The following is a 21,556-nucleotide window of genomic DNA, read 5'->3' as shown; positions in this document are numbered from 1 at the left end:
AACAGAGAAATATCTCAGAGAAATATCCCTTGAGAAATAACAAGGAGGAAAAAAATGAAAAAGAAAAAAGTCTCCTCAGCTCTGAACACCAGTCGAGGTGGTTTTGGGGCTGAAACTGCTACACTCTTGAGGCCTGGGTGGTTCCCGGGGAGCATTAACAAGGCTCCGCTCTCCCCTCTGTGGCCTTGAGGATTTCCTTCCCCAGTGAAGCAGGCCCTGTGCTTTCCCCCTTTGCTTCCATGGCTTCGGCCCACGCTGAGGGGTATTAGAGCCCGGGGGGCATGAGAAACATCCTGCCTTCTTCCCACCGTCCCCTGTCCCCTGTGCCCTGCCAGTGCTAGGGAGTCTGAGGCCCACTCGTGTTTATTCTGCATCTCCTCCCTTCCCACCCCTTCCCAGCCCCAGCCTCCAAGTCTTCTGTCCCCACAGCCCACTTCCGCAACCTCCTTTGTGTTTACTTAAGCCACTCCTTCCTTGTCACTGCCCCCAGCCATCCCTGTCTCCGTGGTGGGGGGAGCTGACAAGGGGCCAAGTCAGCCTGTGTGCAGGGGAGCCTCCACCCCACCCAGGCCTCCCCCACCTGTGGGATGGGCCCTTCCCACTTCACCCCTCCACCATCTTTTCCTCTAATCCCTGAAAATTCCAGCACAGTGAGGAGTTTTTACTTTTTAGGTAAAGGTGATTGTAACATCAATTCCAATTTGAGAATTTGGTGGGACGTCCTCTTGGGCCGAGGGGAGCCCCCACAGAGCCTTTTCTCTCTGCCTTTCCGCAGTCCCTCAACACAGAGCAAGGCTTCGAGCCCTTTCCAGCAAGATATTGGATTCCCTAGGAGTCTACTGGTCTTCTAGAGAACCTTCGTCATGTTTTGTCTCCTTTTTGGTTTTGACCATTGTCATGTGTTTTAGTTGGTGTCTGTTCAGGCTTAGCCCTGAGGACTCCTGTCCTGTTGGGCTTTGAACTAACTCTTCTTCATCTTGGTGCCTAACATCTGTCTGGCTCCACAGTGACTCTCCCTTTCTTCTACTGTTCTGGATTTTTCCATATTCTGTCCCCCTTTCTTTTCTAACCTCCTTAACAAGTGCCAGTAAGATGGGTTCAGAGCCAGACAGCCGGCATTCCAGTCCCAGGTTTTTGCCACTCACCAGCTGAGTGTTCCTGGGAAAGTTACTTGAGCTCTCTGGGTGTTACTTCCTCATCTGTAGAAGGTGGACGATGAGGGAGGGTCCCTGGCTCCTTGCGTTGTTGAGAGGCCTCTGCTTTGGTCCATGTAAAGTGCCTGCATTGTGGCGGTGGGGTGGGATTACATGGTTGGGACCAAAGTGGGCAGTCCCACCTGCCCTGGACAGTTCTGATCCCTGTGACCCATGGCAAGTGACTCGGGCTATAAGCCTCAGTTTCCTTCATTCCAGCCACAGCGATGCTGCCTGCTGGTGTCACCACTTTGAATGTAGTAGGAAGGCAATCAGGACTTGGTGGCTGAGTGCCAGCTGGCCCTGGCAACTTTTGACTGACCCTTGTCTCTCTTGGATGTTTATTTCCAGAGTGTTCACGAGCCCACAGGCCCAAGTGAGGGTTATTTGCAGCTGGAGGAACTGGTGAAGCAAGTGGTGTCTCCGTTCCTCGGCATCAGTGAGGACCGCGGTGTCTCGGGTCCCGCGTTTATGTTGGGTAAGGGGCAAGGCTCTCGGGCTGCCGGGTGCTTTAGTGATAATGCTGCCAGCTCTGTTTTCCTGAGCCTGGATTATGTCCAAGCCCTTGGCTTCTGATGTGGGTCCGTGCAAATCTGTGCCTGGTAATCACTCCTGTGTCCTGCTGGCCTGTGTGGCCGTAACCCTCCCCGCCTGACGATGCCTCCCCAGGGACTGTGCCTCTGTGGTGTTGCTTGTCTGATCCGCATCTTTGATCAGTGGCTTTGATCTTCTCTGTGGGCCTGCAATACTTTTCCTGTATCTGATCACCAGAAACTATGCCTTATTACACGCCCCACACACTCGAGTGCAGAAACCACCCGTGATGGATTTTCCCTTGAAAGCAGCTTGAAATGTGAAGCCAACTCGTTTTATGTGCAGCCAGGGACAGATGAAATTGAGCTGCTGTCACCCCCTCCTTGTCTGTAGGTACTGCCAGGGCCCACATGCCAAGGAAAGGGGCTCCTGGACTGGGGGACAAATCCTGTTGGTGGCTGTAAGGCTAGCATTAGCGTCAGGCTCTGCATTTGGCCCCCTGGAGAATCTCGAGGTGAACGGGATCTGTTCCTTCTCTCTGTGAAACCATGGTCCAGATGGGGAAATAGCCGTATAACAGGCTTATCATAAAGACACATTCCTGTCACTCTTTGAAATGAAAGTCCCCCAGAGGCAGGAATTTTTCTATCTCCAGTGACTTTAATGGTGGTTGGTGATAGTAGGCACTCAAAAAATACTTAGTGGATGGACGACAGGCAGTTGCACCCCAAGGCGGGGCTGACTGGCGCCCATACAGAGCTGCAGAGGTGAAAAGCGACTCCCTGAACTGGGAATCTTTTGCCTCCTCTCCTTGCTTTAATGGAATTGCAGCCGAGCGTCAAAGAAAAGGGCAGAGGAACAGCCTCCAGCCTGGCTCCTACCCCTTCCTGGGCCTCACTACTGCAAGCAAAGCAGGGCTGGCTGCCAGTTTTCCTGGCCCCTTCGTGTGTTTTCTCTGGAGACACCAGCTTAGCCACAGCCACCGCACAACTGGGGTGCTGGCCCAGCCCGCCTGCCCAGTCCTTCCCCCGCCCTCTCTTCCACCCTTGCTCACTCACTCATTCCGCCCAGGGGCTGGCACGAGCCAGAGTAGCAATGGCGGCTGAGGGCAAACCATCCCCTGCCTCTCTGGCTGTGAGCGGGGTGCCACGTTGCTACGCCCTCCCTGGAGCCCACCTTCTTACTTCAGCTCAGCCCACTGGCTTGCCGGCTCACCCACTTTGGGACAGGAGGATCCGGGTAGATGTCAGGACACCATCAGGTGAGCTGGGCCACATCGGGGACTTTGCCATTGGCTGGGCCTAGAGCCAGGAACAGGGACAGATTTGGAAGTTTGCTCTGGGAGTACTTACTCCAAGAGGGGACACCTTTGGCTTCCCAGTTAGGATAATACATCCTTTTGTCAAAGTATAAAGCAAAGGCCTGAGGTTTTTGGTTTTGTTTTTTTTTTTATACCAAGGAGAATCCTTGTGTGGGGCGTTGTCTCAGGAGGGACAGAAGGGGAAGAAAATGACTCTTATGGAGTGTTTGATTATGATTATTTTAGCAAATGTATACTGAAACCTTACCCCTGGTACCTTAGGAGGTGCTGCAGGTATATCCACGAGTAAAACCGACCCATCTCTGCCCTGTGGTGCACACAGTCCAGTGAGGAGGTCTCAGACAGTACATCATGACTCATTAGTGAACAAGTTCTCTGAATGGGGGAAGTACATCGGCCACAGGGCCCAGGGCAGGGGCACTTCACCTGGACTGGGGGAACCAGGGGAGGCTCCCCAAAGGAAGTGATACCTGTGCTGAGTCCTGTAGGATGGATTTGAGGTAGTCTCCCTTCACTGTTTGCTGAGCTATCCCAGGGAGAGGGAAAGATCTTTGGGAGGCCTTTGGGGTAGGGAGAGTGGTGAACGGGGCGGGGGCAGGGGGAGGGGCTGGAGCATTTGAAAAACCAAAATACCGTCAGAGTTGCAAAGTGGCTGGTGGCCCGGGAAGGCACAGGCCACAGACTACATCCTGGGCATTATGCTGGGTGGGCTGGAGACCATACCGCAGAGTGGGCACCATTGTTCCCATTTTACAGCTGAGGGTTCAGGTCACTTGGCTGTTGGAGCTGGGATTTGAAAGCCCCAGGTTGTTTGCACTTTACCAGTTATCCTACATGCTCCAGCCTCCCCCCGCCCCTGTCAGTTTCTAGAAGGTCATTGTGATTTTACTGAGGGACAGCTGAGGAGGTGATCCTTCCCCCTCATTCCTTAGCTCCTCAGGGCTCCGGGGCCAGACATTTCACCCCAAACCTCTGGATGCTAAAAAGTTGACATGGCTACAATGGATCTCTTCCCCGTTGAGGACACCCCTTTGCCAGATAAAGTGAGGATTCTCTGTGCCTCATTCTTCCCCTCAGTAAAACATGGAGGCCATGACGTTTATCCTGCCTGAAGGAGAGGAGCGTGCAGACCACCAACTGAAGTGTGAAGCCACAGGAGGGCTTTGCCGTGGTCCGCTGGGGCGGGGGTGGGGGTGGTGGTGAGGGGAGCAAAGGTGGGGCGGGGAAGGGGAAGGGGAGGGGGGGCATCCAGGGGTGAGGAGCAGTCAAGGGCAGCTGGAGCGCTCATCTCAAAAGCCACCACTTATCAAAATGCCTGTCATGTTTCAGGTGCTGACCGGGCACTTGTCCTCTTTGCACAGCCTGCTGAGGGGTGGGGGAGTGCTGTGGTTGCCTCAGTCTCAGACTCCGGAAGAGACCTCCCCAGGGCTGCGTGGAGTAGATGACCAGAGACAGAGAAGCGGTTTCTCCAGGGGGCGCCCCTCATTGCACCCGCCTGTCCAGGCACGCTTGACCCCACGGGGATTCTGGGGAAGGCTCTCTTCCTGTCAGCCAGGCCGATGGGTGTGAGGAGCGAGCCTCACCCCCTGATATACGAGGCTTGGCAGAGAGAGAGAGAGAGGACTCTGAGGCTCATGGAAGCACCTGTGTGTGCAATGTGGCTCTCCTCCAAAGCAGTCCCTTTTCCAGAGCTGTGGGGAGGTGGAGGTGAGGAGTAAAATCTTTAAACAAAAACAAAAACAAAACTGTTTTGTCAGAGGCCAGGCCCACATCCTACCTTTCTAGTTCCCGAAGTCTCCAAGCTGCTGCCCTGGCTGCCTCCCGGGCCCCCCAGCAAACACTCAGAACACTCAGCCGTACTGTGTTTCTCTCACACAAAAGCCCTGGCCTCCCACAGATCTTCCTCCATTGTGTCTCCAGGGGAGGGCCCTTTTCCTCAAGACCCTGTAACTTCTCCTCGTGACAAGTAGGCATTCATGGGCTTTCAGGTGCCTGGGCCTGGAGAGGGACGTCCACAATGGGCTTGGCGTGCAGAGAGCACAATACCCGCATTATGGCGGCCACTCCTTCGAGCTTGGGAGATCAAAGGCCTGGGAACGGAGTCCCCCACAAAGGGCCCGAGGACCGCCTCATCCAGGCTTTGCTTCTCTGGGGTTTGAAAGGAACTGCCATTGCTGGCTCCGGTGTAGGGGGATGAATGCCAGAGCTCAGTGGGGCGCCTGGGGAGTGATGAAGGCAGAAAGGCTCCCCTTGCCCCACCCCGTGTGAAAGGCAGGAGGAGGAGGAGGAGGAGGTCTGGAGGTGGGTGCCTGCCCAGGTGGCACGACACGGCTCCTCTCCCAGCTCAAAGGGTACCGTTGCAAGGGAAGGACCCATTTCAGCCCCCGAGGGGTGACCACAGCTTAATCAGCCTCTTAAAGGGAGATTTTCTTCTCTGAGTGGCAAGGCCTGACTTTCCCTGGTACAAATGAGAAGGCCGGGAAGATGATAGGCAACAACAGTGTGGGTAGCTGTCTCAGCTTCAGCCTGGCCTGTGGTCTGACCCCACTGGGGCCGCAGCTGACGTGCTTGTCTGAGGTTGACTCTGGAGTCTGATGGGAGCTTATCCAGGAAATGCTGTCTGCCCCCGGGGGACTCGGCACAGCCCAGCGGCCCCTGTGGTCTCCACTCTGCCCACACCCAGTCTTGGGAACCAAAACACTCCACCCAGCAGGCAGAAGGAAGAGTCCTAGGCCTCTCCTGTGAGTCATCAGCAGGGAACAGCCATAAGGAGAGAGGCAAGGCCAGAAGGAGCGGGGCCTCAGAAACCACAAGGGCTGCGCTTTGGCTGTGTGGCCTAGAGTCAGTTACTTGATGTCTCTGAGCTGCAGAGAGCTGAGCACAGAGAAGGAAGATGCCACCCTGTCTCAGGGCAGGGCCCAGGCAGAGCTGCTACCTGCTATGATACGGTCCCCAGCTAGAGGCAGCCTGGCCCCCTTGGAATGCCTCCAGATGAGAAATTGTATGTGCCTCTCCCCGGACCACATCCCGACCCTTGCCATGCTGCGTAGTCATGCCTGATGATTTGTCAGTCTCCCCCTTAGACTGTTAGCTCGTCGAGGGCAGGGAATGTGTGGTTCCTCTTGTACCCCAGGCCCTAGCATAGGTGTCTGCTCTGAGTGAGTGTGTGAGTGAATGTCTGGGTTCCATCCGTCAGTCACTCTGGAGCAGGCCCATCCAAAATGACTCCTCTTCAAGACTTCTCCTCCTCTGACTCCTCAGAGAGCTCCTGCCTGTACCTCTGCCCTGTCATTCGTTGACCTTGTTCGTTTTTTTTTTTTTCCAGTAGAGTTAGCATGCAGTGTTATATTAGTTTCAAGTGTATGATACAGTGATTCAACAATTCCATACTTGTTGACCTGGGTTTTTTTGTTTGTTTGTTTTATTTTTTTTTTTAACGTTTATTCATTTTTTGATAGAGACAGAGCGTGAGTGGGGGAGGGGCAGAGAGAGAGGGAGACACAGAATCCGAAGCAGGCTCCAGGCTCTGGACTGACGGCACAGAGCCCGACACGGGGCTCGAACTCACAGACCGTGAGATCATGACCTGAGCTGAAGTCGGATGCTTAACCGACTGAGCCGCCCAGGTGCCCCCACTTGTTGATCTGGTTTTAACAGGTACTTGTGTGTAGGCTTCCCAGTGGGCATGCAGGAGCTCTGCCTTGAGGCCTGGGCTTGAATCCGGATTATACCGCTGACTGGCTGGAAAGTTATTTCACATCTTCACTTCAGGTTCCTTTTCTACAAAATGGTCAGAAGATGATCATGTCGGTGAGGCACCTCCTTTTTTGATACAGTATGTGGCACGTACTAGATGCTCATTGACCCAACCCCCCACCACATACATGCACATGTGCACACACACACACACACACACACACGTGCACTGGGCTCGGGCCCCTGAGGCGGGCCCCATGTCAGATTCACATTTCTCCCTCCCAGCAGCGACCACAGTGTTTTGCATGTTGCAGTTCAGAGCGTTTGGGGCAGGAGAGGGCAGATGTCATGGAGACCCCCTCCTCCTTGTTGGCCACCCTCACTGTGGCTCCAGCTTGCAGCAGCAGCTAAAGTGGTCTCTCTTGTCTCTTCTGCCTGTTAACCACTACCCCCCACCCCCCGCCCCCAGGACTTTGGGCTTCTTGGCTAACAGTGTGGGAGAGAGACGGAGAACATCCAGGCACCCATCTGAAACACCCTTCCTGGCTCATTCTACTGGAGTAGGGCCCCTGGAAACGATCAAACAATCCTCATTTCCTCCAGAGATGCTGTGTGTGTCCCTCATCTATCCCTCATGCCCTCAACTTACCCTGTGTCCTGGGCCCAGCCCAGCCTTTGCTCTAGCTCTTTCCCCTTCCTGGATCTTCGTGTAGTAAATGCTCACCGAACAGTCTAGCCCAGTCTCCTGCCCAGCTGGTTGAAGGTTTGGGCCACAACACAGATCTTTGCAACTGCCGGTCGTAGGTGCTTGTTTCTAATAGCAGGGGACGAATGGATGGTTTTCGAGGGCATTTTTTTAAGGATCGTTCTTTAATGGGATCCTTGCTTCTTGGTCGCTCTTTGCCACCTCATCTCTCCTTTTCACTCTTCCCCAAAGAGAAAGGCCGCTGAACTAGCCTCTCCCAGCCAGTAGCAGCCTCTTATTTGGCACCTCAGGGGACAGTGTTTGCTATTACCTGGCATCAGAGGGTGGGGGTGTGGGGGGGTCAGGCAGCAGTGGAACCCTGAGACACAATAGCATGCAGTGGGGAAAGTCTGGGCATGGCTGTTGAGAGCCTATGAGAGCTGGGCTGAGCCTCAGTCTTCCTCATCTGAAGAATGGAAATAATGAGAGTAGCCTTGGTGTTTCAAAGGGAGATTGGGACTCAGCAGTGAGAAAGTGGATGGGAACACAGTAAAATTCTACATATTATTTGGGTCTTGAGAAATAATTAGTTACCTGCCAAAGATTTCCTGTTGGGCTCAGAGCCAGCAGACTTGGTGACTCCATCCTAAGGCTTAAGATTTCATTCTCTTGTCACTGCCTGTGCATATATGTGTATATAAGGACATGCAGAACCGTCCAGTGACAGGGGTCGCGGAGAGCTTTGCAGGGGACATGGCCCATCTCACTGTGATGCCCGTCTAGGAGCTTGAGCTCTGGAAGTGACGACAGTGTGCATCTGGGCCCTCCAGACCCACAGGAAGAGCCAAGAGTAAACTAAAGCAGAGTGGGCCGTGTGTCCCCAAGGACAGTCTCTGAGCAGCACTGTTTGCTTTCTCTTTAGGGACTAAATCTTCCCCTCTGATCCTGCCAGTGTTCAGGAATAGCAGCCCTGTCACACTTCTCCATTGCGGCCTGCTGCATCCCCCTGCTGAGAGAGGGTGCTTTTGGGGGGGCCTTCAGGGTCTCAAGGACATGGGAGCTGTGGAAAGTCGTGATGGGAAAATGGGGTGGGTGGCTGGAAAGATGGGAGAAGTATGCCCTGGTAGAAAGAGAGAGGTTGAACAGAACCCACTTGGTCCTCAGCCCTCCATTCTCAGTCCTGTCTCTCGCTGGGGTCCTTCATCCCACTCGTGATACAGATGAAGGGCCCACGTGAGAGAAGAGGTGGGCTGCCTCTCCAGGAGCGTGGGGAAGAGACCTCCCTGACACAGAGGGGATGTAGGTTTGTCATGATCCTGGCTTTCCTCACTTCTGGGCCCTCGGGCTCCAACCCTGCATAACTCCTGCGGGGTGCATCTTCCTGGAGCACAGCCCCCATCCTGCGCCGTATCCCCGGGCTTGTCTGATCACCGATGGTTCCATCTGGCTTTCAGGGGCCCTCCTGCAGGACCAAGGGCCATCTGCCTGCTTGTGCACGTCCCCACTGTTTCATGCATACAGTGTTCGGCCAGGCTGGGGCCCGGTGGCGCACCTGTCCCGGGCACCTTGCTCGGGCTGTTCCCGCTGCTCAGAATGCTGTCACTCCTCCCTTCTGGGAGCTCTGCTACTCTGAAGACCGGCTCCGGGCTACATCCGCCCTGACACATGGATACACTTGTCCCTGCCTCTGAAGCCCATGCACTTGGCTTGTCCTTCCTTCCCTGGCAGTACTCAGCCTATTGTAGTTACGTGCGTGTTGTGTGGGTGTCCGGGAAGAGCAGCGTCTGCAGGGAGGCCACCCTTAACTCCCCGCTGTACCGCGTTCTAGCGATGCACACGTCGGTAAGTCATCACCTCTCTGATACTCCCGTTTTCTCATCTGTAAAGTGGGAGCCAATAAACCTATCATGACTTAAGCTCAGTTTTTAGGAGTCAAAAGATGAGTGCATATCAAGGCCTAGCGTAGTTTCTAGAATGTGGGGAGAGCTCAAGCAGCAGTGGTTTGGTGATGATTCATGTCCAGCCCTCCTCTGTGTGTCTGGCTCCACGGGGGCCATCCATGGAGCCCAGCCCGTTCTTTGATGGTGCCAGAGGCTGTTGGAAGCGAGTAGGACGTGAACAGCACATAGGTCTCGGGCCAGTGGCCTGGTGGGAGGGGAGTGCTGTAGTCCTAGTCAAGATGATTTGGAGGACGTCCCATTCCCTAGCTTTAATAGCCGAGGCCCCCTCGGGTAAGCTGGACCTTAAGCTCCTGGGGCCTTTTCCACTTCATCTGCTGACACTGGGGAGGCCACTTCCTGCTCCACAGAGCTGGGGGTTTTCTTGTAGAAGCTGGTCCAGCTTGTGCCCAGGCCTTTGGAGGAGACCGGCTGAAAGGAGATTTAGGGCAAATGCAGTGAAGTTCAGGCAGCAGCTGAGAAGGAGGGGAGATCCCCTTGAAGCTAGTCTGTCCCGGAAAGCCCTTTGGTGACCCCTACTACGGTGGGAATGTCGGCGGGGCAGTGTCGGGCGCACGCAAGTAAGGCTGCGAGGGAAGCAGGCAGACCTTTCTGGTTCCTCCCTTGCATCCAGCCGAACTGTGCCTCAAGCTACTCCTGAAGGTGGAGCCACCACCTCCCTCTTCCCCCAAATTGATGAGTAGGCGCAGTTGACCCTGTGTCCCTAGCAGTTACCGCCTGTGCTGGTTTTTGTCTTGCAGCGAGACGCCACTCCAGGGTCCGGCCCAAGGTGGCTGTCCTGAACTACGCCTCCCCAACGACCACCATCAGCCGGCCGCCGAATGAGACGGCTCTGACCCCTCTGACGGAGCAAGAGGGGGAGGCCTACCTGGAGAAGTGTGGCAGCGTCCGAAGGCACACGGTGGCCAACGCCCACTCAGACATCCAGCTGCTGGCCATGGCCACCATGATGCACTCAGGCTTAGGCGAGGAGCCTGGCGGTGAGGACAAGTGCCTGCTCCTGCCGCCCAGCTTCTCCCCACCCCACCGACAGTGCTCCAGTGAGCCCAACATCACCGACAGCCCTGATGAGCTGGAGGAGGTGACAGGGGGCAGCCAGGGGGACTCTGAGCTGAACTGTGCTTCCCTCGGCTGAATGCCCGCCTCTGGGACTTCCCAGCTCCGGCTTGGTCACCAACACGAGGACCGCCCCATCCCCAGGGGCTCACCAAGGGGCTCTTCCTGCGGGTGACGCTGCCCGTGTCAGGCCTAGCCCAAGTGCCCTAGTGGAAATCCCGGGTGTGAACCTCTTTGTTTTTGTGACTGTGACCATCTCTTTACAGCCACACAGACCCAACTGCCTAATGTTCCCTTTCTGCTTGCCTGACTCCAGACCCCCCTCTCTGGGCTTTTCTCCCAGATAGCGGACTGTCCGACACTCCCAATGATGCGGCCCAGGGCCCCCCTGGCGTTATGATAGCAGGACGTCGGCTGAGCCACACACAAAGCCAGCGAGGATGCGTCGGCCTCTGGAGTTCCCCGTTAGGTTCTTGTGATGCGGGGCTCACAGGTGAGAACAGGTAGTGGAGGGGTGTTCTTCCCGCCTATTCTGTGGGGAGTGGAAGGAGGCAGCAGCCCGGCCAAGCACGACTCTGGGAGTGTACTTTCCTTATTTTAGTTTCACAATTACTGGAAAGAGTTGCCCCCCTCACGCGGGTGAGGGCCATTCTCACCCGTATCCAGATCCTACCTGCCACCTTTGCCTTTTGGCCCAGGAGGGCTACGGGGCTGGGGAAGTCCCCTCTTTGACAAAGCCTCAGCATTTCCCTCTCAGGCCTCCCCACCAAGCTCAAGGAACTAACCTCCTTGGTGGAGTAGCTGGTGCCTTCATTCCTCTTTCATTTCAGACACTGACCATTTTCCTGTTGTGGGTGAGGGGCCAGCTGATAACCAACCAATTAGTCTGTTCCTGGATTTGACTTGAATTTTGTAAATGTGCATCGTTTCAAAAGGAAGTGTTTGCAAATATTTGCACGTAGGATCTTGCACTGCTCATTTCCAGTGGGGTGTGTCCTCAAACTAGAAAATAGCCCCCCTAGGAAAGGAGCCTGGAAGTTGTTCAGGGCGCAGGGGATCCGTGGTGGGCAGGGCTCATCAGCTGCTGAGTGCCGGAAGCCACTGGACTTGAATCCAGAACGGCCTGTGTCTGTGAGTGTCACGGTCGACAGCACTGAGGCTGGGAGCCTCACTTTGCCTCGTGAGCAGAGGGTGGCAGCAAATGGAATGTCTCAATGCTTCACCATAGAGGGAGATGGGGGAAATGTGGGCAGGACCTTTTGGAGAGATGTTCATTCCCTGTGATTAAAGAAATGCCAGAAGTGCCTGGAATTTCTAACATCTGAGCTCTCAAAATGCTATTTGGGGCAGCAGGCTTTGATACTGTGCTGAATCCTTAACACTGCTCCCCCAGGTCTGGGCTTTTGATCCACCTAGAACCCCTGTTCTTCTCTTTGTATCTGCCTGTTGGCCTCACTGATAACACATCCAGAAAAGCGAGAAGGATCCCCCGAACCCTTCTGGCACCTTTTAGGTGTGCTGTTGGTCTTTGGAAACTGTTTATAAAATCTCAGAGACAGGAGCCAGCTTGGCCTCCAATATGGCAGGAGGAGGCTGGGAGAGGACAAGGACAGTGTAAGCTGCCAGCAGGGGAAGAGGCCTTCTAAGCACATTGAAGCCTTGATGGCACATCCCTTCTGGGTGAAGATCTGGAACGTGACCAGAGTCATGCTTTCTTGATGGCTTCTGATTTGGAAACTTTAAGAAGTTGTCTCATTTTTATTCTTCTAAGAGAGGGTGGAAGAGAAGTGTCCAAAGGAGGTCTTCTGAGAATTTCAAACAAAAAAATTATCTCTGTGTATGTGTTGGATAAAGTCCACAAATTGACTAACGTGCGTTAGCAAATAGAACGTCAGTAAGTAACAACATGATGATTTATTTAACTGATGGTGTGTGTCCTTACTGGTACACTTGGCACTTGGGACTAGTATTTATTGATCCAGGCAAGGTAATTAATCAGGCTTGGGTTTGCTTTTTAGTTTACAACGTTCAAGGTCTATATGCTTTTAAATGCCTTGTCCGTATACTAAATGCCCCTGATGAGGACAGCAGTCATCGGTTAAACATGTTAGCTCTTAGGATGAGAATGGGAGTGTCAGTCCAGACCCACTGTACTTTCTTGCTGATGACTATTAGCCAGTTTACAACTTCACCTTTGATGTACCTGCCTGATCTCGTACTGTAAATATTTCAGACTACACACGCCATTTTGTTGATGCTTATGGGCATTTTAGCCATCTGAGCTACGGCAAGAGTGATGGCTGCAGTGTTTGCAACCACTTTTTTGCCCCTTTAGAAGATGAAGCTAGAATCTTCCAGTGGCTGAGTTCTAATGACAGGAAGCTAACACGACTCGGAGCTCTGAGTGAGCTCACAAACCAAAAACCTTTCATGTTGCCTGTTTCCAAAATAGATTCAATAAACGTCATTTTGTACACGTCCTCCCTGTCCCCGTGCTGTGTGGCCAGACAGAATCTGCAAGCGCCACCGCCCCCAGCTCTTCATGCATCCTGTCCTCACGCTCTCTGTGCCGGCTTCCACTCCAGGATTAGGCAGCAGCCTGACCTCAGCCAGTGTCCCCTGGGTTTTGTTTGCCGTCCTCAGCTGGATCGGCAAGTCATTTCCTGGAGGGGCGGCCTGTCTGCGGAGCTTGGAAAACACCGAACAAAGTCTGAGAAGGCAAGGCCTCTTCTAAAACCAGTTTGGGCTCTTCCCGAGCCTTTAACCTGGAGGGGGACACTTAACTGTGTCTGTTCACGGACTCTCTCGTCATATGCTTCCCTCCGATCTGTTTGGCAGAGGGAATCCATAATATTTTACTCTCTGCGTGTGTTTTCCTAGGAGGGCTGGAGCCGAGTTGGCCTGAGATTGAAGGCTGATTAGTAAGAGCATTCAAAGAGGTGGGACCTGAGCTGAGCATCCCGGGGGAGGGTGGGGGGTTGGGGGTTGGGGGAGAGCATGTACATTTGTGTTGAGCCTTCAGAGGCTATGTGGTGGGAAAGAGCTGCTGTATGTTGTGCCTTGGCAGATCTCTGGTCGTGTCACTGGTGCACCGTCACACTCGCTCATCTATCCACCAGGAGTTTGTGGAGCGGCCACTGTGTCATAGGCACTTGCTTTGGAGCTGGGGATGCGGTGATGGACAGCCAGGCAAGGTGCCCGCCCTCCTGGAGACAGTCTAATGGGGGAAGGTGGGCAATCGGATCAACACAGGCGTTTCAAATAACAAAAGACACCGGAGGAAATCAAATGCAAACCTCAGTGGCTGGGGGGGTGCGATGAGAGGGCAATCCTGGGTGAGGTGGCTAGAGAAGTTCTCTCTGAAACGCCCAGCGTTATGATCTGCTTGTGTTTCCTGTCACTGCCATCACAAATGGCCGCCAATGGCAATGGCATTGAGTGGCTGAAAACAACACACAGTTATCGCCTCACGGGACTGGAAGTCTGACATGGGTCTCACTGGGCTAAGATCCACGCGTCGGTAGGGCTGCGGCCCTGGCTGGAGGCTCTGGGGGAGAATCCGTCCCCTCGCCTTTGCCAGCTTCTGGAGGCCGCCTGTATGCCTGGGCTCATGGGCCACCTCCTGAGGTTTCCAGGCCAGCGACGGTGGCCCTGGGATTCCATTACCCACCCACCCCGAGATGACACAGCATGACCTCCATCTCGAGATGTCATGGGCACTGTCTCCACTGCCTGCCTGTCCCAGCAGGAGAAGGGCCACCACAGAGTGTGCTGGGGACCCTACAAAGATGAGACTGTAGTGGGCGGGCAGGTGCCTTGGCCCAGACTCCCATGCCAACCATGATTCTGGAGTCTCTTGCTCCAACCTTTCTCTGATTTCTAATCTCATTTGCTTGTCAAGCCTTCATCCTGCCCCGTCTGGACTCCTCCAACTGGGAACTCCCTGTATCTGTCTCCAGATTCCATCTCTCCCCATGCACGTCCCCAGCAGATTTTTCTAAAACGTAGTTAAAACTTCTCCCTGGCTTCCAATAAAATCCACACACTGGAACGTGACTTCAAAGTCCTTCCCAAGCTGGCCCTCCTCTGCCTTCCCGGCCTCCTTTGCTGCCCCCTGACTCCCTCCCTGTGAGGCGTCAGTCTCACTGGATGGTTCGTTGTCTTGGAAGGCGTCCTCCACGTGCATGCACCCCACCTTGTTCCTGCTGCCCCCACACCCCGGACGCCCTGCCCACTGCTTCTCTGGGTAGACACTTCTGCCTCTACATGTGCAGGTGCCTCCCCAGGAAGGCAAGGATACGTGGGACTTGTGTTTGCATGCCTAGGGCTTAGCAATACAGAGAAAGTTCTAAGTCAGGTGCACTGGACAATGAGATGGTGGTAATTCTGACCGCCACTCCTTCCCTCCCATGTATTCGTACAGAAGACCTTCATCCCCTTTCCTTTCTCTGTAGGCAGAGACCTTCCCCATGCCACTTTCTAGAACCATGTTCCAGCTGAGGCTACGTGGCCCGGTGACCAGTGGACACCGCTGGGGGCCAGGACCAGGCCCTTCCCTGCGGCCCCTCCCCTTCCTGCTCCAGCCGGTGGCTGCCGGTCCCTGTGGAGCTCTCAGACCCTGTCCATCAGGCTGCTGCTTTGCTCCCGAGCCAGCTGCTTCCTTCCTCGCCTGTCCCCTCTCTGTCTGTGGTGAGAGATTCCTTCAGGGCCTGAAACGTGTGCTTATTGTTGGCGGGAGGCCATCTCTTTGAAGTTCTCCTGCCAAGAAGTGAGCGGGAGTATTCCTGGCCCATGTGCTCAGGCAAGGACCTCCTGGCCCTAACCCAAGGGAGGCCCAACACGAGGGAGCTTCAGACTCTGCCCCGGTGTGCCAAGCACTATGCTGATCCCCACAACAACTGTGCGTGGCAGGTATCTCCTCCATTTTGCAGATGGGAAAACTGAGGCTTGGGTTCTCCTGCCCCACGTCCAGTGGCCATCCTTCCTGTGTTCCATGAGGTGTCCTGGCTTGGTAGAGGATGAAGAGGCAGAACATCTAAGCCAGGGGCACATTCCCTCAGTCCACTACACAGTGGGATGGTTTCAGCGTTTCCAGAGAGCCGAGAAACAAAGCTGCCTCTCTTGCTCTTCTCCAACCACTTCTAGAAAACCTTGTGGGGGAGGGGTGGGGGGTAGTGGGGGGATTCTGCCATCCTGAACAGCTGATTTCCTGTGCAGGAAAGATAGCAGTGGGTTGATTTTGTTTGTTTAAAATTTAGTAAGTTTAAATTTGGATTTAAAAGTAATATTTTAATAAGTTTAATAATTAGTATTCATTTAATAAATAATTCAGGTAATAATGTCTTCAGAGTCAATATTCAATTTAAGATACAAATTTAAAAGTCTTAGGCTTTTATACAGAGAAAGACAGATACCATATGGTTTCACTCTTATGTGGATCCTGAGAAACATAACAGAAACCCATGGGGGAGGGGAAGGAAAAAAAAAAAAAAAAAAAGAGGTTAGAGTGGGAGAGAGCCAAAGCATAAGAGACTGTTAAAAACTGAGAACAAACTGAGGGTTGATGGGGGGTGGGAGGGAGGGCAGGGTGGGTGATGGGTATTGAGGAGGGCACCTTTTGGGATGAGCACTGGGTGTTGTATGGAAACCAATTTGACAGTAAATTTCATATATTGAAAAAAATAAAATAAAATAAAATAAAATAAATAAATAAAATAAAAAAATAAAAGTCTTAGGCTTTTAAGTTTAACTCACAAATTTTATTATTCTATTTATAAATCTAGCAGATTTTAGCATTAATTTTGGAGGAGCCTTTGAATAATGCTTTGCTCCCATTTACAAGCCTAGCTTAGCACTTCAAACACTTCTAAATACATTTATAAATTTAATATTTCTTTTTTAAGTACTTCACTTTTTCTGACAGCATACAAAATCTTCCCCAATCCTAAATTCTTACAGAAACTCAAAAGTTAAACTTATGACTAAGGGAAACTTTAAATGTTTTTATACTCTATTTAAGCTTAGAAGACATCATAAAAAAAACAAACACAAGTCTTAATTAATTACTCAATTATACATTTTAAAGTGGAATTATAAAACTGTCCCTGAACAGGGCCTTATTCTCTTAAATATCATGTGTCTAAAATACCAAATATGCACAGATTCCTTCCTAACACAAAAGTCTTAGTGCTCTAGTTTGTTTTCTTTTAAATCTTCCTACACTTGAGTCTAAATCTTCTTGGTATGTTGGTTGTTAAGCTGTCGTCTCTCAGCTTCCATTCTTTTCTGTATTTTGGGTTGCTGGGGCTGGAAATCTAAAACCACATTTCTGCTTTGTCGGCTGGGTTCCTGCTAGGCTCTGCCTGCAGGGGGCGCTGGAGGGCGGCTGGGCAGCCAGGGGAAGGAGAAGAGACAGACTTACCCCAGCCTCCTGCCTTTGTCAACATGGCTGGCCCAATGGCAGTGGCTAGGATCAGCTTCAAGTTTTCCTCACTCTCAGAAGCAGCCTCAGACGTCTCCCTTCAGAGGCAGCAGCACCAGCCGGCCTGGGCCCCTCCTCTAGCCCTTTCAACGTCGACCATCCCCACCTCTGCCTTTTGGGTCCTGGCTCCTAAGGGTGGTTGCTGCTCCCTGCACTCACCACGTCTGCGATTCCCCCGTGTCTCCTCTTTGCCATCTGACTTGTCCAATACCTGATGAACAATTTTTTGTGCGTTAAATTCTCCGTTTGGATGTTGGCGTGGCTTTTGCCCCATGATAGACCCTGACTGATAAACCACTCACTAAAGAAGACACTGATTCTCTCAGTTAACCCAGGTTACTCATGACCAGAAATTTCCTTTGGGTATGCGATCCAGAGCCACAGACACACACAGCGATTCTTGTCACCCTGACCTAAGGACACCACGACATCTTTTCAGGTAACTTTGGTGACTGTTCCTCTGCATCCTTGAGTTTACTGGTGAAGCATATTTGACTCTTGTCAGAATCCCCAAGAGAGACAGGATGCTATTTCTGATGGCTTACTCTGTGACTTCATAACCCTAAGAGAAGTGATGTTGTAGGCAATTGCCTTATCCAGTTGCCTCGTTCTTTGGTCTCCCTTCGGAAATATGACCCTCTCACCAAGCCACTCATTAAATTCGTTCTCATTTTCCATGATCTTTTGGCCTAGGTCTGGTCCTCTGAGAAGAATCCTAAGCAATATAAATACCTTGTACCTACTAGGCTCCTGAATTCTTGCATCTCAGGGCCGCATAACTTAACAGATGCCTAAACTTCAGTCTGAGATGAATGAAACATCTCAGCTTTGTCTGGGAGCCAACTTACGAGGTCATCTCACTCCCCGTTGACTGAACTAGGATCAAGTCAGTTGCCTGCCAACGGAAACTTCTGGTGTCCACTCTAAGGCAGTGGTGAGAAGGGCTTAATAGATGAAAGTACGGTAACACTTCTGCTTCTGGCCAGAGGGCAATGGCTTGTATCAGATTAATTTTTCTGTCAAAATAATTATAAAAGCTGGACACAATATGTAGGGTAACCGTTTGAAGGAACTGAAGAGCACTGGGTGCAAGGCCACGTGGCTATGATCCCTGAGAGAAGCAAAATGCACAGTCATCCCGGTTTTTCCCAAAGGCATTTTCCCAGATCACAGGCGGGGTGGGGAGGGGAGGAGTGGGTGATAGCAGAGAACTGCAGTCTTACTGGGCTGAGATCAGAGGTGAAGGCTGCCAGAGGAGCTGGGACTCGAAGGGAGAAAGATGGAGAGGAGCAAATGAAAAATCTGCAAATGTGTTTCCCTCAAGTTATTGTCTGACTCCTAAGCTGGGCATGCAGGGAGAATTCCAGGGAACCAGCTGAGAACAGAAGCTGGGAACTAAAGAGCTGAACGGATTTCACCTGCTGCATAATGCCGAGGAGCCAGAGGCCTGAGTCCCACCGAGGGGGAGGAGCTTTGGCAAACCTCCTGGACTTTTGGTTGAGAACCCAGAAAGGAAACACGGTAGCAAATGGTAGACGTAAACACAAGTACAGCAGTAATTACGTTAAACGTAAATGGGCTAAATACTCCAATGAAAAGATGAAGATGGTCACATCAGATTAAAAAATAACAACAGGCTGCTTATAAGAGACATAACTTCAAATATTGGGACACAGAAATATTGAAAATTTAAAAGATGGAAAAACATATACCATGTAAACACTAACTAAAGAAATTTGGTGTTGTTAATTTAGAGTCATGCATATTTCTTTTTTTTTTAAGTTTATTTATTTTGAGAGAGAAAGAGTGCATGTTCATGTGAGTGGGGGAGAGGTAGAGAACGAGAGGGAGAGAAAGAATCCCAAACAGACTCCTCACTGCTGCCAGTGCAAGCCTGACTCCGGGCTCGATCGCATGAAACTGACCTGCGCTGAAACCAAGAGTCAGACACTGAATTGACTGAGCCACTCATGCGCCTCTAGAGTCATGCATATTTCATAAAAGGATGATTCAATAAGTGATAATATGTAAATTATCATTTATTGGTCATCAACTATATGCCAAGTACCACCATAAGTATTTCATTCATTGTTGTGTGTAATCATCTGAGTGATTTTATGAAGTAAATTTTATCATCCCCATTAGACCAGGAAATTGAAGCTCAGAGAGACAACCATTTTCCTAAGGTCACACAGCTAGAAAATGGTAGCGAAGATTCAAACCTAGTTCTGTCTGACCTCTTGCCAATGGGCTTGAATCACAGCTCTGCTGCCTGTGGTGTGCTTTCTCGAACCAGTTGGAGAGGAGCCCTGAGGGTGCAGGAGACCATTTCAACACAAGCGGACTGTGGGTACTGCTGGGACGCTGGACTGGAAAGCCTTCAAGAACTAAGACCCTTAGATTTTCTGTCACACACTCTCACACTTTACGAATGCGCTACTCTTCTATACACATGGTCTCCAAGCGGTACAGAGACTTTCCAATTCATGGGCTACTGCAGCCTGATTCTTTGAATTTCTCAGTCCAAATTCTCGAGAACCTCGTGTAGTTTAAGAATCATGTATCCACTCCTGATCTGATCAGCTGCCTGCTGCTCGGGAGCGCCATCTTATCTGGTTTTAGGTTTCGAGCTTTTCAATCCTTTGGAGTTGAAGGGGAGCGTTCGGCAGTTCTCAAGAGGAGAGACTTGCCTACTCCATGATGAAGTCATGCGTTTGTGGGTGGGTGGGAATCAGAGTCGAAAACCCCCAGAGAATCCTTCCCAAGCCACTGCTAGCTCTGGTCTTCACCTAAAACACAAAGATGCCTGGAGTGGGGGGGCAGATAGCAGGATCAGGCAGAAGAGGCTGGGGGAGCCCCAAGAGAGAGTGGCGGACAGATGGGCCCATCGTTAGGGTGGGAGGGGAAGCTGGAGGCAGCCATGAAATGAAGCATTCTCTGAAGTGGGCAGTCTGGGCTGCAGCCCTCTCTGCCCTCGAGCTCCAGGGGTATTTCCCTCAGAGGATATTTTCACCAGTTGCCACTTCCCTTACTACGTGGGCAGGTGCATCTGGGAAAGCCTACAGAGAAAACAGGCTGAAGTTTGGGGCATAATGTGCTGTGGTGATGGCTAGTCAGGATGACGTAGGGGCCCCAAGTGTCTTCTAAGCTCCTGGGACTCCAAGGATAATTCTGTAGCAAGTAATTATAACATTTAGTACTTATTCAGGACCTGCTATGGCCAGGTGCTAGTGTAGTCTTTGCTGTCTCTATTATCTCATTTATTTTTATTTATTTTTTTAATGTTTTTTTTTAATGTTTATTTCTGAGACAGAGACAGAGCATGTGGGGGGGAGGGGCAGAGAGAGAGGGAGACACAGAATCTGAAGCAGGCTCCAGGCTCCAAGCTATCAGCACAGAGCCTGACGCGGGGCTCGAACTCAAACCATGAGATCATGACCTGAGCCTAAGTCGGTTGCTCAACCGACTGAGCCACCCAGGTGCCCCTCATTTATTTTTTAATGTTTATTTATTTATTTTTGAGAGAGAGAGAGCACAAGCAAGGGAGGGACAGAAAGAGGCAGACACAGAATCTGAAGCAGGCACCAGGCTCCTAGTTGTCAGCTTAGAGCCTGAAGCAAGGCTTGAACTCATGAACTGTGAGATCATGACCTGAGCCAAAGTTGGAAACTCAACCTACTGAGCCACCCAGGCGCCCCTCTCTATTACCTTATTTATTTATTTTTTATTTTTTTAATGTTTATTTGTTTTTGAGAGAGAGAGAGCAGGGGAGGGGCAGAGAGGGAGGGAGACAACAGAATCTGAAGCAGGCTCCAGGCTCTGAGCAAGCAGTCAGCACAGAGCCCGACGCGGGGCTCGAACCACAAACTGTGAGATCATGACCTGAGTCAAAGTTGGAAGCTCAACTGACTGAGCCACCCAGATGCCCCCCTATTATCTCATTTAAACCTTAGAACAACCCAGAAGGGTAGACACCATTATTATTCACATTCTACATATAAAGAAGCTGAAGCACAGAGAAGGTAAATAACTTGCCCCCGAGGCCAGGGAGCTAGAAACTGGCAACAGCAGAATGTGAACTCAGGTTGTCCAGCTCCAGAGGCCTTGCTTTTAACCGTGATACGCTCTTCCTCTACTCTTTGGAAAATGTAACCTAAATTACCAAGTAGAGGGCAGCTGGGTGGCTCAGTCGGCTCAGAGTGTCCGACTTCGGCTCAGGTCATGATCCCATGGTTGGTCAGTTGGAGCCCCGAGTCGGGTTCTGCGCTGACAGGGAGGAGCCTCCTTGAGATTCTGTCTCCCTCTGTCCCTCCTTCTCCCCTGCCCCTCCTCTCCTCTGCTTACACGATCTCTCAAAAAAAAAAAAAAAAAAAAAAAAGGTTTAAATTACCAAGGAGAATTACAGTCACTGAGAAAAGCAAGAGCTTGCCGGGCAGCCCCTTGGAACTCCTGGTTTCCCACAGGGAAGTTCTACTTGAGGGAAGTTCCCTCTGTGAGGCTCCCCACCCATGTGTGTGAGGCACATCGAGGCTGGGCCTCCAAAACCTGCCGCCTGAGAGCCAGTGAGCACATGGGAGGGGGCCAAGTCCACAGACAATCCAGACAGACCTCTGTCTCCTCTGTCACCCTCAT

The 21,556-nt window shown here is 51.9% G+C and overlaps 1 protein-coding gene across 19 annotated transcripts in view; it reads left to right on the top strand.

The window, feature by feature from the left end:
• PRR5L (proline rich 5 like) overlaps nt 1-12,923 on the top strand; it is a 73,600-nt gene extending 60,677 nt beyond the window's left edge. For 16 of the 19 annotated variants that reach the window (XM_049648097.1, XM_049648069.1, XM_049648103.1 and 13 more), the window contains 2 exons: nt 1,545-1,671; nt 10,128-12,923. In XM_049648097.1, the coding sequence (XP_049504054.1) occupies nt 1,545-1,671; nt 10,128-10,522 (522 nt within the window). In that variant the 3' untranslated portion in view covers nt 10,523-12,923. The remainder of the gene's footprint in view (nt 1-1,544; nt 1,672-10,127) is intronic. The other 3 variants (XR_007461455.1, XM_049648125.1, XM_049648134.1) reach the window with 3 other exon arrangements.
• Nucleotides 12,924-21,556: the final 8,633 nt, after the last annotated feature.

Source organism: Panthera uncia, chromosome D1, assembly GCF_023721935.1.
Source record: "Panthera uncia isolate 11264 chromosome D1, Puncia_PCG_1.0, whole genome shotgun sequence".
Classification (NCBI taxonomy): Eukaryota; Metazoa; Chordata; class Mammalia; order Carnivora; family Felidae; genus Panthera; species Panthera uncia.
The sequence above is the reverse complement of the archived record's forward strand: the minus strand, read 5'-3'. Positions and strand labels throughout refer to the sequence as shown.